The sequence below is a fragment of the Manis javanica genome, chromosome 6 (assembly GCF_040802235.1).
Source record: "Manis javanica isolate MJ-LG chromosome 6, MJ_LKY, whole genome shotgun sequence".
In the NCBI taxonomy this organism is placed as follows: Eukaryota; Metazoa; Chordata; class Mammalia; order Pholidota; family Manidae; genus Manis; species Manis javanica.
This window is the reverse complement of record NC_133161.1, coordinates 11,893,817-11,909,823: the sequence shown is the minus strand read 5'-3', so window position 1 is coordinate 11,909,823 and position 16,007 is coordinate 11,893,817. Positions and strand designations below refer to the sequence as shown.

General features: G+C 38.1%; 1 protein-coding gene across 5 annotated transcripts; it reads left to right on the top strand.

The window, feature by feature from the left end:
• Positions 1 to 755: 755 nt before the first annotated feature.
• On the top strand, positions 756 to 15,764 carry SSBP1 (single stranded DNA binding protein 1). 5 transcript variants are annotated; one of them, XR_001850535.3, is made up of 9 exons: positions 756 to 846; positions 1,510 to 1,572; positions 3,473 to 3,533; positions 4,187 to 4,327; positions 4,544 to 4,631; positions 6,111 to 6,199; positions 9,332 to 9,399; positions 14,818 to 14,954; positions 15,607 to 15,764. XR_001850535.3 is itself a non-coding variant. In XM_017644094.3 (7 exons), exons 2-7 carry the CDS (start codon positions 1,549 to 1,551, stop codon positions 9,373 to 9,375), a joined length of 447 nt encoding a protein of 148 aa, XP_017499583.1. In that variant the 5' UTR covers positions 756 to 846; positions 1,510 to 1,548; the 3' UTR covers positions 9,376 to 9,473. The 5 variants fall into 5 exon arrangements, 4 of the variants coding, with proteins under 4 accessions (XP_017499583.1, XP_017499584.1, XP_036850473.1 ...); XM_017644094.3 differs by lacking the exons at positions 14,818 to 14,954; positions 15,607 to 15,764 and having other exon boundaries at positions 9,332 to 9,473; XM_017644095.3 differs by lacking the exons at positions 14,818 to 14,954; positions 15,607 to 15,764 and having other exon boundaries at positions 794 to 881; positions 9,332 to 9,473.
• Positions 15,765 to 16,007: the final 243 nt, after the last annotated feature.

Here is a 16,007-nt window from a genome sequence, read left to right as displayed (position 1 = left end):
AAGTTAATTAAAATTGTTTAAGATTTCTACTTGGTTAAGAAAAATAGACATGATAATTCTTGCAATTGGAAATAAGCAAAGAAATGGATTTTGAAAATATTATTCATCAGTTTACTTCCATTAAAGACAAGGAAGTAAAACTAATAAATTCTGGTTTTGGTATAAATAAAATATTTAAACAAAGCAATGTGAGTTTTAATATACCTACTTTAAGATTTTCATTATTCAAGTTATGTTGATGTTCTGGAAAAATTGTTTAAGATACATAAAAACATGTATATAGGGGTATACATTTTCCTTGTGCCTCAGTATCCAATATGGCTTGGGTTGTGTATTTAGTTGAAATTTTATTTTTTGTTCATCACGGACTTTTTGCATTAATTTTGACTTTAAAAAATATTGCATTAAATTTTCATCTTGGTGGGCAATTTTTTGGCTCTCTCTTATATATGCGCTCTCCGCTCTTCCCCAGTTCCTGTTTCTGGTTTCCTTAACGCTTTGGGAAGGCCTGGACCTTGCCAGTGTTTCTCAGAAGTGGAGCTATCCTTTGTTTTGCCTACCTTGACCCCTCCTGGGCCCGGCTGAGAACCGCATTACGTAATTTGATTTGAAACTCGAAATCAGTTCCAACTCACCACTTGGCGGCGTTCACCTACTCGTTCTCGCCCGGAAGTAAGCTCTCGGAACTACTGCGTTAAGGGGGTGTGTTTCCCAAGGCACCGGCCGGCTGCTTTTCTACGGTGCACGCGGCGGACTTTCCGATTTCTTCTTCCCTCGCCACCCTTACGTTCCTGCTGTACCCGGAAGTGGTTCTGTGATGCGAGGCTGTTCAGACTAGAGCGTCAGGTGAGGCGCGGAGGAAGCCACGGCATCTTTGTTAGGTCTGCACATGGCTCCGCGGGGTTCGGGAGGATTTACTGTGTTGGTGTCCGGCCCTTATTTTCTCACTCGTGCCGAGGACTTCGCAGTTTCTTCCACTTCCCAGCCCCTCAACGTTGTTGGTCGCGAGCGGCACCTTTGAGAAAGGCGCCCGCGTATCCCGGCGGTGAGGCCGGGAAGTCGAGGCATCTCCTAACTCTATGCTAGTGGGATGGAGGTAGTAACTTTTGTAGTAAAAAGTTTTATGTTTAAGCCCCTGGACGATATATTAATATTTATTGCGCCTTTATTATATGTCAGGAATTTTTGAGTATTGGCTGTGTTAATGAATAAATCAGACAAAATCTCTGCCCTTGCATTTTAATTAAATTTGAGAAGACAGTGGAATGGAAATGAGAGTAACTCAATTTTTTGTATGGGTTGGAGGAAGAGAAAGTTAAGAATCAGAAAGACGATACAGGTGTGAGGTTTTTTTTTGGAGGGGGAGAAGGAATCATCAGATGTGCAGGGATGTTGATAGGTTATGGTCGAAAAGTGGATTGCATAAAAATGAACTAAGTTAGGAATTTAGGATTAGTCAATTTGTGTTCTTTGATACAAGGTGTAATACTTAATTTCTTTTTCTTTCAGGAAAAGACTAAAGATTAGATTATAGGAAAAAAATAAGCCATGTTTCGAAGGCCTGTGTTACAGGTAATCACTTTTTGTTTTAGTGCTGAGATGTGTTATCAGCCATGGAGATCAGATTTATTTGGACTTCTGACTGCAATGGCAAAAGACCTTTGAGCCCACCTACCTCATGTGTACTTATTTGCCATGCAGGGTTGGGGACAGATTTTACCTGTGTATTTGTTCAGTCGAAAAGGATTTTCTTGTTTATTCACATATATAATGGGAGTCATTACTTCTTCAGACACATTACATATATTTAGATCAGTTAGAGAGCTTTTAAAGTCTTTAGTGATGTAAAGACTGAGAATCATTTCCAGCATTTTTCTTTAAGGTATTTGGTTCCTTTTCTGACCACTGACCTCCAATGTTGTATGTTGTCAGCCCCCGTCTCCCTGTATTGACAAAAGCACCTGCAGACTCAACATCCTCACAGATTTACTGTCCAAAATTCCTTCTCATTCCACCCAATCTGACTCCTCATCTCTCCAGACACAATAGCCAGCTTTAGTCAGCCCACACTACCGTTTCCTCACCACATTTGGGCACCAAGTTCTGTAGGTTCTCCTTTATAACACTTAAACTGTTGATCCTGTTAAGACTAAATGAAGAATGAATTCTGTGAAACCTGGTGTCATCTCCCCCACTGTTCTGTAGAGTTAACCTTATAGTCTGGGATCTCCACTTTAACCTATACATACTTTTACCATTTTTTTATATGTGTTGAGATGTGAAACATGTAAAAATTAATACTGTCTTAATACCTAATTCAATGGTATTAAGGTCTCTTTAAAGCCAGATTTAAGAGAGTTAAAAGTTTAATTTAAAAAATTATCCCAGTTAAAAAATTCTTCCCTTTATTTCTGCTTTGCCAGTAGGTGTTGATTTTTGTGTGCCCAAAATGAGGCATTATTATTCTGTAAGATTGAGAAGCTGTGGCTCATCTTAGTACCCAAATTCGTATATTTCTAGAACCATAACACCAGGACTAGTTAGCACTTTGATTATTTAGTGTGTTGTAACTCCCTCTTTATTTTCTGACCCACCCTTTACCCCAAAACATGGTGAAAGGATTCCATAACCAACTGTATGCTAGGAATAGATGTTCATTTGATTGATGAACATCGACTTTTTATGTTAACAGTGCTACATTTGACACATTTCTCTGATGTAATAGCTCTCTGAACCTAGCAATGTGCCCAGTGATGTGTATTCATATCTTGGCAGTAACCCTTGAGCAGAATGTCTTTAAGGAGGTATCAAAGAGCATGGGAGAAGCAGCAGCCTTGGCGTCAGACGGCCTTGGTGTCATGACTTGCCACATGTTCCCTGTAGGATACTGGGCAAGTGACTTAATCTCTGAATTTCACTTTTTTCATTTTTTAAGGAGGGATAACTTCACATAGTTTACAGATTTATTTTGAAGGTTAATAGATAAGATGTAAAGCAAGCTGGTAATCATTAATGGCGATGTTATCCTTGAGTGCTGCTGTTATGTCAGTGACTACCTTTCTCTGACAGACTAATTTGGACACTTACATCTTTGTAACTTTATCAAGGAACTGAATTTATTTATCTTTTTTTAAATAAGTATTGTTTTTTGGTCTATTGAATGCATGAGTTTTTCCAATTTATATTTGATTTTATCTTTTGTGTGCAACCTCAGAAGTACCAAAATTATGAGGGTTGCCACAAAAGAAAACAGGAGAGGACTATTAGTTAACTTTCTTAGTACACTTGGTCTTCTGTAGTAAGCTGCCCTTAAGTGTTCCCCTGGTCGCTCTGGCACTGTGTGGTGGGAGAACAGGGACAGTCCATCTCTTGTCTTCTGTGTATGTATGCTGTAGGAGTGTGAGCAGCTCTTATGTTTGCTTTTGTATTTCTCAAATAACTAAAGCCATTTAATTCATTTGTTCCACTTTAGGTACTTCAACAGTTTGTAAGACATGAGTCTGAAATAGCTAACAGCTTAATTCTTGAGAGATGTAAGTAGTGGTTAATTTCCAAGTTTGAAGTATGTTATTTATAGCAATGTGCTAATATTCTCAAATGTGTTGCAGAAAAGGTGCACTGGTTGGGTTATAATCTGTTAGTTAAGATTCCCCTGGCTCATATTTGTCTCTCAGGCCTTGGTGCTGCCCCATCAGCCTGCAGGGGGCCTACTTCTTCCTTATCTGTCAGTTTTTACTCATTCTTGTTATCTTTTTCCTTCCATAGAATTTCTTTGAATCATATTTGGTTATCTGACTCTCTCAAGGTTATGTGCTATTTGGCTGAGGTAGTAAGGTTGCGAGAGCTAATGTTTCACAGAAATATCCTCTAATGATTATAGAGATTTTCAGATCTCAGATTTGTTCTTTTAACCATACAGTTTTTTTTTAAAGGTATTTTTAAAGAAGATAAGATAAAAAACTTAATGTTTGATTTGTCAGGCTACCTTCTTTATAAATGTGTTCTTCTTTCTTGCCAACTCCTTTCCCCTCACAGCCTCTATTTATTTGTCCCTTCAACTTACTTTTCTGATTTTTTTGAACTTGGGGTTTGCTTAATGCTGAGAGTGAAGTTAAAGCAGTATTTGTAGCTGTTCCTCTCCTGGACATGTCTCTCAGTCTCATTTTATCTACACGTTGTGTTGCAGCTCTGAATCGTGTCCAGTTACTTGGGCGAGTGGGTCAGGACCCTGTCATGAGACAGGTGGAAGGAAAAAACCCAGTCACGATATTTTCTCTAGCAACAAATGAGATGTGGCGATCAGGGGAAAATGAAACATACCAAATGGGTGAGTGTAAAGGACTGGGGTATTAATTTTATCAGCAGTAAATAGACGTTATTAATAGTCAGTTACCTAATCAGAAGTAAGCTACTTTTAGAGATCTTTCTTCTCTAATTCTGTTCTGTTCTCTTAGGGATTGTGAACTTGCTTTTGCTGGGCATGTTCTTTGGTATTTGTTTTATCTTGCTGATATTTATAACCGTGTTTCCTATTGTGATTTAGGCGATATCAGTCAAAAGACAACATGGCACAGAATTTCAGTATTCCGACCAGGCCTCAGAGATGTGGCTTATCAGTATGTGAAAAAGGGGTAAGTTGAAGAAGGATCTTACAGATTGAATGGTTTAAAAAACTATTAACATTTTTTCATGGAACACGTAACTCCTTTATTCCTGAGTACTACTAATTACTCTTTATTAACTTGAGAGATTTATTCAGTGCTTAATTCTGTATGTGTGACATGTTGCCATGTGTGACTAATTCAGAGGTGTAGAAATCATGGTTTAACCTTCTAAGAACTTAAAATTTAGTGCAAATAAGGTGTGTACATAAATAGAAGCAGGTGAGGCAAGGGAGAAGGCAGAGTAAAAAACCTAGTGCCATGTGAGCAAATGCAACATATGCTTTTGGGAGTTTCGGTGGGTGACCAGCCTCTTGGCTGTGCTTAGCAGAGGATCTGGAATGTCTGAAGCCCAGTGAGGCATATAGTAATCGCAGCAGTTAATTTATTTTTGGTAACTTTATATAGGCTAAGTAGTTGCCTTTTGGAGTGCTTAGGTTAGTTATGTATAAAAAATTTGTCTTTTCCAAACAGGACAAAAGGGCATGTTGAACAATAGTTCTGCTCATTGTTAATACATTTAGAAATGTACTTTTTATAGAAATAAACATGTTTCATGAAAAACAATTTCAGAAATAGCTAAAATTTCTATTTCTTTTCAATAACTGCAAATCTTTTCTTCATATGTATCTCCTTTGTCTTTTATGTATGTATGAATATGTATATACACATGACATCTACAGGACATTTCAAGGAAAATGTCTATGCAGTCTCACAAACTGATTTATGAATCTGTGTGTATATTCCCTTTGGCAGCCAGTCATTTCACCAGTTTTATCTTTTTCTATGTTGTACTTTTTTGATCGTTGTAGACTCTGAAAATAGGTGCTGTTACGGTCATTTTCTACTCTTCAAAAATCAGTTCTACCTTCTCACTAGTACAGAAATAGTCTTAGGAATTGACTCTTAGGGAAGTACTAAGCTGAAAACCTCTATTTTGAATTTCAGTAATTTAAGTCCCTTGAGAATAAGCTCATGAATCTCACTGTAGAAAGGAACTGAAAAATAAGTTAAAGTCAGCAAGTCTGTTAGGGAGTCCAGAGTCAAAGGTAAAGGAAAATGCCACATTGGGAACCAGTCTTGGAGATGAAGTTGCTACTAGACTGCTTTACCATTTTCATGGTCTTAAGGTTGTTTTGTAAAAAAAATACTGGTTTAAGATTTTGAAAAGTTTTTTCTGTCCTCTTTTTTGTTTGTTTTTGTTTTTGTTTTTTTACCTTTATAAGGACTGTAGTCAGCTCAAGGCGTAACTATCCTTTTTAACCTAGATACGTCAAGCCTGTTTATACCATTTCAGTATTAATTCTGAACTTTGAATAAATGGTAGCAAAAATGAGGTTATGTAAGATAATGTTTCATCCTTAGTGTGTACTCCTTACTGCCTCTGATCTGACTCTTGTAAAGCATATTAGAATCTGCAGACTAAAAATTAAATTTTATTGGTATCAGGTCTCGAATCTTTGTGGAAGGGAAAGTAGACTACGGAGAATACACGGATAAAAATAATGTGAGGCGACAAGCAACAACAATCATAGCTGGTAAGAAACTTGTGATAATAACTATTTTTCTTTTTTCCTCTCCTTCTGTGGCTGTGTTGTAAGGAACTTTAACTGGGACAGTGAGTATGATGCTAATGAGATTGTAAGGCAGCCCGCCAGGAGAATTCTCAGTGTGGTTTAGGGGCTTGCTAATCGTTTTGCATTTATCTATTCCTTTAGAAAATAATGTCTATACTCAACAGTTTTAGTTTACAAGTCACTTTTGAGTAGGGTCTATAGCAATATTTATTACGTGTTATAAGAACTTTAGTGTCTTTGAAGGACATGGCCTAAACAGGGAGAACCGTGTGCCAAGACTGAGTTATACTAACATGGGTAGCATTAGGCATTTGTGCACATTTACTCGTAACCTATTTAGTTTATGATGTTGTTTTAAATTCTTGTTGTTTTTGTTAAACAAAATGCAGAGCTACATTATTTAAGATGGACACACAAAGCTTAAAAAAGGCTAAAATTATCCTAGAGCAGTTTTCAAGCTCTGAAAATTCTACAAGAATTTTGAAGACAGTATATCCCTTTGGTCATATTTAAGTTGACATTAAGGTTTTTTCAGTATGCAGTTACGTTGCTCTTAAAAGTATTAAATGGATCTAAATACCATAGTAATTTGATACTCATCATTTTTTAAAAAGTAAACAATTAGGAATTTTATTATTCCTTTTTCTCTTGTTTTTCATTTTTCTCAGAAGAGTAACTTAATGTAATATTTAGTTAAGAATCTTATTCATCATATATTTGTAACAATACATACGTAGAAATTTTTTAATGTTTTTCAAAATTTTGTAATACTAAGTCTCTGAGCATTACATTTCTTCTTGGTTGGGTTATCATTATAGTTTTTAGAACATAATTGACCAAAACAATTTTAATATATGAATATAAAAACTAAAATCTTACTGAAAATGCATCTCTGGATAGTTTGAGACTGTTGAGCATTAATTCCATTCTTTTGTTTTTATGGACATTAACACTGAGAAACATTGTTTTTATAAGTATATGGGAATAAAATGAATTTTATTGTAGTAATGTCTCAATGTTTATATGAACTTCTGAGATACGCCAAAATATGGAAAATGTCAAACATTTACATAAGTAGAGAGAAAAGTAAGAACACCTCCATCATTTAGCTTCAACATTTACCAACTGGTGGTCAATATTATTTGTACGCCTCCAGCCCACTTTTCCCCCACCTGGATTATTTTGATGTAAATCTCAGACATTATATTATTTCATCCATAAATATTTCAATAGCTGTCTCTGGAAGATATGGATTCCTTTTTAAAACATACTTACACTATTATCACATCAAGTAGTAAGAAATTATTTATTTTTTTACTGGGTATCACATTGTTTAAATTTCCTTGATTGCTTCCTAAATACAAGTTCTCCACGCATTATACCAATGGTTTATATGTATCTTCTCTCCTATTTTTTTTGAACAACAGAAATTTATTTTCTCACAGTTCGTAAGGATAAAATTCTGAGAACTTAAGTCTTTCTTAATTGATAGATGTTTTTATCTTTCACTTTTTCCTTGTTCCAGAGTTAGTCTTAACCCCATAACATATTGATAAATTATAATTGGTTGTAAATAATAATCATAATACTTGTTTTCTTACTGGTTTCTTTGAAAGTATATTTATTGACCTTGAAAACTAACATAAATATCTTTCTACCCTTGTTACAAGACTTTAAATCTGAGTTCTTTCCGACCATTTTGCTCTCATAATTCTTGAGTGTCTTGACAGTATATTATTTCCTGCATACCCTGTTTTTCTTTGGATTATGTCTCCAGAGATACCTACCTGTTCAAAAATTTTTTCCAGACCTCTGTGTGGTGTAAAATGACACCCATGATTTCAGCACTGAAAAACTAGGCTTTCTAATAAGAGTTGATATTTCTAAATCTCTACCAATCCTATATTTATGAAGCATATGATATTTCTGTTTTCCACATAAACAATGTGTGGGCAAACTTTGGATTGTGTGAATTGTTAGGAACCATTGTGAAACAAATAGAAACATTTCAATTACCTGCCATTTTTTTTCTTGTCTCTAGTATTCACCAGCATGGATGATTGAGCAGTTAACATAGGTTTATGGCTAACAGTAAAAATGAATAGATCTTTAGTGCATTTGAATTGAAGAAAATAGAGTTTAATTTGGTTTATCAGTTTCAAAGGCCATTATTTTTTTGTCATAACAATCAGTGTCTACATATTTAAAATTAACCACCAGCAAGTGGCACTCTTGCCATTTTACATAGTATTGTCACTCTCTCTTCTGACATTCTGTACCAAAATAACTCTATCCTTCCTTGTAAGTCTGTAATCATGAACAAATATTCCATTCTTTTGTTGTTTTAATGTTAAGTCATTGTATATATAATATGTATTCAGTCATTGTATATATGGTAACCAATTTTTGAATAATTCTCAAGTTACAAAAATCTAGATCTTGTGGAGTTATTGTAGGAAGTACTACTTCTTTTCTTTGTTCATCCTAAACTAGCTCTGGGACAACATTTAAGAGCAGTGTCATGTTCTTGGATAAAAATGCTCTCTAATGTTGATTAGTAAACATTAACCCAAGAATGTATTGAAGATCATTTTGTCTTAAAATTTAAAAATACAGTATCTTCGTCTGAGTGTTCAAACTTACAAACATGAAGAAATCAGTATTTGCTAACAGGGCCACATGTTGAAACCCTGTCCTTGATCTCTGTCTGCAGCATGTGGAGTGTTACTCCTCGGTCCTCTTCTGTGGGAGGATGTGCTTCCTGGTTTCATGGCAGGCATCAAAATGTGGTTAGTTCTTCTGTAGGAAGTTATTGCTGAGAGGGCCTTAACTATCTTTAGGGAAGACAGGAATATCCCACCTCTTCTAACAAGATCTGAATTGCCGATAAACAGCAGAAGCCCAACTTTTAGTTCCATTATGCCTGTTGTATCTCTCTCTCATGTACACAGTAAGAGTTCTATAATATTTTGGGGTTCTGTTTAAAATCCTTTTAGTTAACAGCCCTAAAGTATGTATGTATAACAGGGGAATGATTATATGAGATGGAGAAAATGTTCTGAAAATAATCTTTCTCCTTTGGCTTCTTTACAGATAACATTATATTTCTGACCGACCAGACAAAAGAGAAGGCATAGAGTGGATTCTTTGGCCATTGTTTGGTACAGTCTGATTTCAAAATCATGTATAGTCTATAGTTTCTAAGGACAAGAATTAAATATTCTTTTATATAAAATGAGTGATAATATTTCTCCTATCGCTCCCCCTCCCCTTTTTGTGTCATAAACCTTGGTAGCTTGTGTCTATTATGGCATTCACTAGTTCTAGTTTGTTCTTTTAGGGACTGTTGCTATGTATAAGTATACAAAATAATGAACTTTCACGTTCTTATGGTACAGGGGTAAGTGTCCTTTGAGAAGACCTTGTGATTTTTGTGCCCACTTGTATTACAGTATTGATATTACTTGATATTTATTGAGCACCACTATCTGTCAGGTATTTGTCCCATGGTTGTGAATATTGATTTTCTTATCTGTGCTGTATAGACTAGAAGGCAAGGATTTTATCTTCCTGGGCACCTGCACCTTAACCAGTGCTTATAACAGAATAGACAATAAATGTTGACAGATGAATGATCCCAGTGGCATACTAAGTTTTAGCCCAAATTCAAGGGGGTTGTTGAACAGTGGCTGGTATATAACCTAAATGGTTTCAAGACTAACCTACATTCTTCACATCTTTTGTTTTTGGACAGTTGCCCTAGGGATATTTATGAAATAGAGGTTATCAGCAGTAAAGACCCAAAACATAAGTAGGAATGAAATAGTTCACCATCAGGTCATGATAAAGGCACTCTGGTTCTGCTAGTCCCTATCTTCTGGAACCCTTATTCTCTCCTTTTAGTTTCATACAGCACTCTGAGGGGAGTCCCATAAACAGCCTTTGACATTGCCTCCCTAGGTCAGAGCCTCAGGGATGACATTTTCCTTTCACTGTTCTACATGGCCTCTTGGTGCACATATACAGATCATTGTGTACACACTGTTACTTTTATTATAAGATTCTAGCAACTCCAGAGTACTAATAACTTACTAATTAATATTATACAGAATGCAGTTTCTCAGTGCATCTTTTACTTTTTAAAGTTTGCATCAGACCTCCACAGGTCTGCCTGCTAGTTTGCTGCAGTTTTTTAAAGGTTGGCTGCGGCTAAGCAGGTTGTCTAGTTCAAATCGGAGAAGTCCTTTGTTCTATCTGGGCCACTCAGGCTTCAGCTTTGCCACCAGACCAGTCTGTTTGTTTGTGCCTCAGTCTCATGTCCTGCCCCTCTGCCTGAGAGCATGGTGCTAACTGTAGCTTAGGTCAGTAACAGGTTTAGAATTCACAGTCTGTATTATTTATGGACCTTTGACTTCTTGTTTTAAGGTGTGTTCTACATACTTGAACAGCTTTTTGTATTGACAAAATAATACAGTTTGGTTAAGGGAAGATGGAGTTCCTTAGCTTTTTCTTCTCTTCCCAAGAACAGTAGAAAATCAGTTGACATTTTCTCATACTGGCAGTCTTTTTTTTTTTTTTCTCCAATTGGGCCCATTAATCAGCATATGAACTCTGCTCTTGGAGTTAACACACTAAAACTGTACAGTGAGGTAGTCTGTACTTCTTCATGTCACGTTCCTTAAGCAAAACTATAAAAAAGATAAAATTTGTCCAATGGGGCAACTCTGTTTCTTTCCTCAGCAAACCTATCTTTATACTCCTTAAAAGTTTTGAGAAGTTAATGCAGATGAGTAGTCTCTGCTTAATCAGGGTGGTGAAAATGTGCTTTGGGAAAGAAACAGCTTGATGACCCACCCAAAGCAGTTCTGAGTCTGGGCACAGGTGAAGAAGTGTCCCACAGGACCCCTGTGAGCCGAGGGGCTCTCTGCAGACTCCCACTGGAGATTGCCTGGAGGCTTGGAGGCTGGTGTAGCGGAGCTTTCAGTCAGGTACTCGGTGCAGAGGCCTCAGCATGCATGGGTCACCGCAGGCCCAGGGCTTCCCCACCAGCCAGGCTGCCGAGGCTGCTGGAGCAGAAACTGCTTCCTCCCTACGCAGCCCCATCTGCGGAGAAACTGCCTGCTGCTCCCACGTTGGTCTCAGAGTCAATGGGTGGAACCTGACAGCAGTGACAGACTTCTGGGGGCGTCTAGGCCCAGCTTCGTCTTGGATTTCCCTTTGTCATGTTGAGTGTCAGGGAGTATCTGCAGAAAACTACCCTGTGACATTGATTTTGGGATTCCATGCTAAGTAGAAAGATGAGTGTAATACATAGATGTGTGGCAGAAAAAGTATCAAATGGCATGTTACTTCATTCCTGAAAAAGAAGTAATTGTGTAGGTATAGATACAGGTATATGCTTAGAAAGGTTTGAAAAGAGAAACATCAAAATGTGATAATCTCTGGATGGAGAAATTATGTGTGATTTCCTTTATTTCTTTACACTTTTGTATATTCTAATTTTTTTAGCATTGAACATACATTAATTTTATAACATGAAAAAAAAATAAAGCAGTTTTCATTTTGGGGAAAAACAGTCTTTCCATTATTTCCAAGGTAGGCTTGCTCTGCTCATTCACCTTCAGTTAGTATTGCTTCATGTACTAGAGGTGAACAAGATGATCTTTCATGTATTTTTCCTCATCTTAGTAACTCAAGCTTAGACACTTCATTTACCACTTTTTTTCCTTCATTCTCCTCTTAATACATGAACATAACCCAGAGCAACCAGCTTTAAAAGCCAACCTACATACAGATCCACTGTTTGCTGCCAGGACTTAAATGCATTCTCAGAGACATCCATTTCTTAAAAATCTCTGAATAATTAATCCAGAGACATCCCCAAACACCATAGACACGGTGTTGTGGTTGTGCTGGGTATTACTTGTCACTGCCGACTGGGATCGCAGCTCAGTTAGGGGAAACTAACGATAGTTTCTCTTTGTTCCCAAAAGAGATCTTGCAGTTCTTAAAGGCAGGGTTGTCTTTTACTCAAACTGCCCTTTTGCCCCTGTCCTGCTCAGCCTAGTACAGTGGCATTGTAGGGCGTTGTGAATGTTGTTCAGTTGGCTTGCACTGAAATGCTCACATGAAAATGAGAGCAGGATCACCTTACTCACTTTTCTGTCAGGGTTTGCATTATATGCTGTGAGGATTGACAGGAGTAACAGCAAGCAAATCATTGTAGAAAATGAGAGAGAATTCCAAGGTTAATGAGTTAATAGATAAATCCCTTGTAATACTAACATACTAATGGTTGATATTTTGTGCTTACTATGTGCTAGGCACTGCATTAAATTTTTTAAAAAGTGTTCTATTTAGCTATTACCCCTTTTCCAGGTGAGGAAACCTGAAACATACCAAAGTCACACAGCTTATAAAAGGCACACCTGAAGATTGAATGTAGGCATGTGAAGTTTGTATTTTGCATTCTGCCCTTTGCCTGCTTCCCACCGCTCTCCCACTTCCATTAGCCCTACTGTCCAGAGCCTCCCACCGCTAACTTGACCAGTGCCCTGGGCAGGATGCATCGGAATCACACCATGAGTTCAATACATAATAGGATTTAGTTGGGGGGAGAATTACGGGTGAAGGAGAAATACCTGTGCTTTATTCTTTCTGCTTTGCAGTCTCATGAGCCTACAGGAGAGCAAGTCGCAGTTAATTTCTCTACAGGTTATCTTTATGTATTCCTCTTGCTTCCTTGTTACCAAGTAGTGTCTCTTTACTGGTTAAAGTTAGTTCAGTGTGTGTGCTCCTTTCACTCTTTCCTCTAATTGTTTCCATCTTGCTGAGAGTCGCTGGCTCACTTTTTAGAGAATGAGTTTTGGCAAGTGTCAGCAGTGTTGAAGTCCCTTTTCACTTGACACTTCGCCTCTGTGCTCGTCCCACAGTCTATGATAGCATGGTGTGTAGCTTTTTAGGTTATGAGAATCATGCAGCCACCATAATGAAGTATCTCTTGTCTCTTTACTCTTCATCCATTTTTTCTCTGCCATGCTTTGGACCTCAGAGTTTTGGTGTTCCATACAGGTGTATATCTTGACATTTTTTCTGCCATACCTATCATTTGAAAACAATGTCATTTGTCGTAATAGTTCAGTTAAGGCTGTGTAGTCAAACAGCCTGGATTTGAATCTCTGCTTCATTCACCCACTGAATGACCTCTGGAGAGTTTTTTAATTTTCTCTTCTTCAGATTTTTGATGTTTTGTGAATAAAACAGGGATAATAGTCTTACTTTATAGGCCTGCTGTGATGAACACAATAAGTAATACATGTAACTCATGTTGCACATGGTGAAGGAATCAAGTGCTCAACATACTGGCTGTTCCTACTGTTGTAGTTTTAAACAAGGCGTATCACTCAGTCACCATGCCCATCTCTTAGCTGAGAGCATAGTAACTTCAGTTTATTGTACTTGAACTTTCTTGTTAATGTCCATGGGTTACTGAGCCACTTAGTAATGCTTTATTTTGGTTGGTTCTTAATATTCCATGGCTATTTAATAACCTGGGAATCTTTTAAACTCTAAGGTCAATTGGGCACCTCCTACTTATCTGGTACCCATACAGGCCTGGATATTGGGATGACGATAACAAGGTTCCTGCACTGAAGCAGCTCACAGTCCAGGATGATGGGGGTTGGGTGGGGAGGACAAAAGCAGGAGCCTGTGCAGCTAAGTGTGATAAGGTGTGAGGAGTACAGTAGTGCTGGTAGAAATAAATTCCTCTGGGGCACAGAGAGACTATTAGGCTAGCTAGAGAAAACAGCATGAAAAAGATTCTTTAAAAATAGATGACACAGTGAAAGATAAAACATGAAAAGTGGGTTGGGCTGTTGCAGAGCACCCTGAAAGCTTGCAGAGAGAACTTTGGCAATGGGGAGCTATAAGCTTCCAAAATGGAACATCTCATCAAAGTTGTGCTTTAGGAGGAACAGTGGAAACTGAAGGGGGAAATCCTGGAGGCAGTTAGGAAGCTACTGAACAAACCTAGAAAGGTTAGTAGAATGGGGATGAGAGGTGACATGAGGGACATTTGGGATTGACAGTGAGTCATTCATTGTGTACAAGTTACGTGTCAGATCCTGTGCTAGGCTCAGGGTTGGGGATACTGAGAAGAACAACACAGCTTCTGTCCAGGACCTACTGGTGGCATAGTAGGTGTTGGTGGTAAGAGAAAAGGCAGTTAAAAAACAGTCCTGAAGCTCCTGCTTGGGCAGCTGTGTGGGGTAGGGACATTTTGTTTCTGAACCTAAGGAACATGGATGTGGGAGCAGCTTTGAGAAGAGGAAAGATAATGAGTTTAGTTTTGAACATAGTTAATTGTATACTTTCTAGCTTATATTTGGGTGGGTGGTCAGTGAATCTGGAGCTCAGAAGAGAAGTTGAGTGACTTTTTTTCTTATGCCAAACACATTTGAAGCAGATAATTTTTAAATGTTGATAGGATTCCAGCTTTTTGTCATGGAAAACCATACTGTGGGAAAGATTTCCAGTTGTTAACCTGTTTTTGATGTTCTGGGATTTGTTTTAATTAGATATGGTAAGATGAAGGATGCGGAGACAACTGCCTTTGAAAGAAGAGTGTATTACTTACAGTTCTCAAGAGGAGGGCACACGCCACGCCATGCAGGACCACACCAAGCCCTGCGGGAGCACGTGGGGAAGCACCGGGGTAGGTCAGGAGGAAGAGGGAGCAAGGGGAATGTGTAGGCCAGAGCGTTTGCAGTGGTTTTTAGGGGGAAGGACAGATGAGGCAGGTTTGGCAAGCTGAGAAAGTTTAGGATTGGACAGTTCGAATAATTTTCAGCAGCCTCTGGGCAATAGGGGGTGGTCCCTAGTTGTCAGGTACCTGGCCCTTGGTTGATTTTGGGCAGAGGAATAGTGTCCTGCACTGCATGAACCTGATAAAAGGAGGTTAATGGGGGTATGGGTTCATAATTGTTTGGTTTACATATCAAAGGCATGCTCATGGGCAAGAGTTAGCTAATGTTGGAAGGGGAGAAGTCCCTCCCAGGGTCTGCCAGGCCCTAAGATGTCCAAACATTAAAACACAGAAAATAAGAAACATGATTAATTTACTACCCAATATCCATTATCCCTTCTACTTTTAGAGAGCCTGTATTTTATTGGAGGTGACTACACAGCTGAAATACTGCATTCTTGTTCCCCTTTGCAGTTAGGGCTGTTAGGGGGATATAAGCAGAAATCACTTGGTGGTGCTTCCAGGAAAGTTCCTTCTATGAGCTAACTGTTGGGAGGCTCGTCCTGTGTGCTTCTCCAGACCCTCATCTGGCTTTTTCTTGTCTGAAATGTGGACATAATAGCTGAGTCTCCAGTAGCCATCTCGGACCATGAGATGATCTTCAGGATGGAAGACAGGAGAATCTGGGATCTGTGATGACCATGGAACTGTCACACCGGTTCTGGACAGTCTACCTCTGGACTTCTTTGGGAGACACAAATAAATCTGTACTTTGTTTAAGTCATTTAATTGTGTTTTGCAGTTAAACCTAACCCCTACTAATTCATACAGCTTATCTTAATCTCTATAGACATGATCAAATCATTACCCAGTATCCTTTTTCTCATGACCTTCCACTGCAAGAAGTAGTCTTAACCTCTGCTCCCACAGTCCTTCAGGCTTTTGACCTATGTCTCATTCTAGATTTGGGGAGGGGACTGAGACATAAAATATATACAAAACTTTAGCAATTAACCTTAAAAA